Here is a 3468-nt window from a genome sequence, read left to right as displayed (position 1 = left end):
TTGCGGGCGAAGACGAGATGCCGATGAGGACTGCGGAGCAGATTGCGGCCGATGTCGAGGTCCTGGTCGTCGACGTCTCCTCCTCCGGTAGCGGTGCTCCTCCCTGCGTCGGTGCGGCGGATTGGTCGGCGGGAGGGGAACCGCCGGGTGATGTGACAGTTTGGGGGAGGTGAGACTGCGGTCGCGAGTGAGAGAAAGGAGAGGGGAGCGGTGAGGCTAATTATGACGCGTGTTCCCGAAGGGACGCGGAGTTTGCGCCTCCCTTCACCACGCGTACAGCCTTCTGGCCGCAACGGGCCTGGTCCCGGAGAAATTGTCATTCCGGAGAAACTGTCATTCCGGGCGTTCCTCCAGGCCTGTCTCAGGGGTTGCTTTGAGAACCGGTTCATGCGACAACGCGGCTCGGCCCAGCCATCCAAACGGGCCAAAAATTGCTCCCCCATGCGAGCCAAGGGGGTGCAGGCTACCAAACGCGCCCAGAAAATCACAACGAAGAGCATATTCTGCCAGCCCTGAATCAAGACTCGGGTATCTCCGTCGTCTGTCTGCTCCACATTGGTCAGCTTAAATACAGTTCAGACTGAAGTATCAAAGGTCGAGTTCACTTTCTGAAAGACCAGCTAGCAAACGATTGTAGATACACAGCTTCCACATTACCGCAGCATCGGGATACAAATTACAAGATACAGAATCCGTGGAAGCTCCGATTGTACAATGTATTTTGTAATCAGAGAATAGTGTGAGGAAACATATTTCAGAGAACGAAACACTAACAAGATTAGCTCACTCCCTTATTTGACAACATGCTACTCTGGGCCTCACCATCGATTCCAGGTATATTGTCTCTGAGTCATTGGTAAGCAGTCAAGCATACAAAGACATAGTGATGTATAGTAATTAGAAAAGAACACAAATCCCTACTAGTAATCCTCATCAAGTCTCTTCACTAAAGCTCTGTAATAGACCTTGCTTTCATATTATGAGGCATCAACAAGATGTTAATCAATGTTCAGACTATACAAATGAAACTGTTTGCCCATACAGGAAATAGAACAACTGAGCGCAGACGAAGCAAAGCTAATGAAAACAGCGACTGATCTCTCCCTGGTATGCAACACAAGCAATCCAATTATCCCCGGTCTCAGCTGCAACACTTGAAGCTAGAAGAAAGGAGTACAAAAGAAGTGAAGATTTACCATAATACATTAGACAAATATAAGCTAAATTTTGCATCTGTATAGTATGATCAACATCACAAGTAGGAGAAATTGAACAGGTAGGGGTGCATTCCCCATCAACATGTATCAGCACACAACATCCTAGAGCTCAAACTCCTCCTCGCGGAGTTGCATTTCCGCAGCCTCCTCCTCGTCATCATCGAGAGCGAAGTACTGGTTCCTCTCAGCTGGCTTGAACATGTAGAACATGAAGATGTAGAACGCCATGGTGGCCACCTCCTCTGCGGCGACGCTGACCCATCTGTACTTGTAGTTTGTGATAGTCTTGAGCGCATACACGATGATCCTGGTGAAGTAGAGGTACCCAATGACGACGACGTAGAACTGGCGGAAGAGCGTGAGCTTGGCGAGGGTGCGGGCAGCCTTGCCGTCCGTCTTGGACGACTCCCGCAGCGAGCGCATCGACCACACGACCGGGAAGAGCACCGCACAGCAGCAGGCCACATCCACAAAGAGGAAGATCTGGTTCCATGTAACCCACTCTTGCAGGAACGGCCCTGTCTCGCCAACCACGGCTGCGGCGATGTTGGCTGCGACCTGGAGTGGGATGACCACCATGAGCACCTTCTTCTCCTTGTCCTGCAGGAAGGGCTTGAGGAAGGACCAGCCGGTGCCGATGAGCGCGATGACGGCGAAGAGGATGACGCCCTTGACGAGCTGGAAGAGGTAGAACATGACGTCCCAGCCGTGCGAGGACCCGGCGACGCGGATGTAGTGCTGGTCCTCGGCGGCGGAGATGCAGTAGAGCATGCGGGCGAGGAGGAGGCAGGACATGAGGTGGTGGATGCGGTGCGCGGAGAGGCGGCTGTGGTAGAGGGTGAGGTAGAGCCATGCGGCGAGGAAGATGACGTAGCCGAGCGCGAAGAAGGCGTAGATCGAGGGGACGGGGGCCTCGCCGACGGAGAGGTAGTCCTTGGTGCCGTCGAGGTTGGTGTTGTACATGTCGGTGCGTACCTCCATGGTGACGGCGGTCTCGGGCGCGCAGTTGGTGAAGAAGAGGCTGTACTCGTCGGGGTGGGAGATGGGGAAGGTGTGGTTGTAGTTGCCGCTGGCGTCGAGGTCGGCGAAGGTGAAGAGCGGGATGACGTAGGGGCTGGAGAGGACGCAGGCGGTGTTGGGGTCGGGGTTGGGGTTCAGATCCGTGGGCGGCTGCTGCTGGTAGATGGCCTCGAAGAGCGCCTCGTCGGAGAGGAGGAAGAAGCCGAGCTGCGTGGGGTCCGGCTTGGCGAGCTTGGAGGCGGCCTTGGCGCCGGTGAGCGCGATGGAGACCGATCCGCGCGGCGAGAAGCCGAACTTCTCGAAGAGGATGGACTGGCGCGAGTCGTCGTTGAAGAGCTCCTGCTTGATCTCCGCCGCCGCAGGGCGGAGGAGGACCCCGGCGACCGCGAGGAGGAGGAGGAGGCGCGCAGCGGCGGGCGCCATGGCGGCGAGATCTGGGAGAGGGGAGGCGGAGTGGGGAATTGGCCAGACGCGTGCGACGGGGATGGTGACTTTCCCTTTGGGCTTATGGAGACGGGATAGAGGTGGAGCGGGTCGTTGGATTCGCGTCGAGATTGGTGAGGCTTGGATGAAGGTGGACTTTGACCGGCACGCTTAGCTAGGAAGCAAACACGGTGGCCGGCCTGAACGGACCAGTAAAATTGGGCGGACACGTATATGCAGCTGCCACGAAGCTTTGCAGGCTTGCAGCCGAGGAATTTTGGAGAGTGTACAGGAGAAGCAAAGAAAAGTCTAGAAGGAAATATAGTACTAACCTCCGTCTATAAAAGGATGTCTCAACTTATAATAAATTTGAATGTACCTAGATACTAAAATAGGTCTAGATACATTCAAATTGTGATAAAGTTGAGACATCTATTTATATATTGTATGTTAGTTATTAGGGAATATATGACCATTGACGAAGACGCAATATCTTGCCGGGTCAAGCAACTTCCCCGCCGTGTTTGAGGGATCAATTTCAGACAGAGACATGATCATCCATTTCATTGACCCACAAAAGCAAGAAAAAGAAAGGTTTTAGGAAAATTTGCACTACATACCAGAGTGGGCGCTGACAATGACATTCTACTTCTAGTACTCTGATCCATATTTTTCTTGTTTTGACGGCACATAGTGTGATCTATTTTTTGAGCTAAACACAAATATATTAACCTAGCAAGCTGGCTCATTAAAAACTTTCCGGTCTTTTTAGGTGTCTTGGTAAGGAAAATAATGCGTCTAAAACTTG

The 3468-nt window shown here is 53.0% G+C and overlaps 1 protein-coding gene across 1 annotated transcript; it reads right to left on the bottom strand.

Moving 5' to 3' along the window:
• Positions 1-1105: 1105 nt before the first annotated feature.
• On the bottom strand, positions 1106-2727 carry LOC124665731 (protein CANDIDATE G-PROTEIN COUPLED RECEPTOR 7-like). The gene has a single exon (XM_047203117.1). It carries the CDS (start codon positions 2658-2660, stop codon positions 1320-1322), a length of 1341 nt encoding a protein of 446 aa, XP_047059073.1. The 5' UTR covers positions 2661-2727; the 3' UTR covers positions 1106-1319.
• Between the last annotated feature and the right edge of the window lie 741 nt (positions 2728-3468).

Source organism: Lolium rigidum, chromosome 6 (assembly GCF_022539505.1).
Source record: "Lolium rigidum isolate FL_2022 chromosome 6, APGP_CSIRO_Lrig_0.1, whole genome shotgun sequence".
Lineage (NCBI taxonomy): Eukaryota > Viridiplantae > Streptophyta > Magnoliopsida > Poales > Poaceae > Lolium > Lolium rigidum.
The sequence above is the reverse complement of the archived record's forward strand: the minus strand, read 5'-3'. Positions and strand labels throughout refer to the sequence as shown.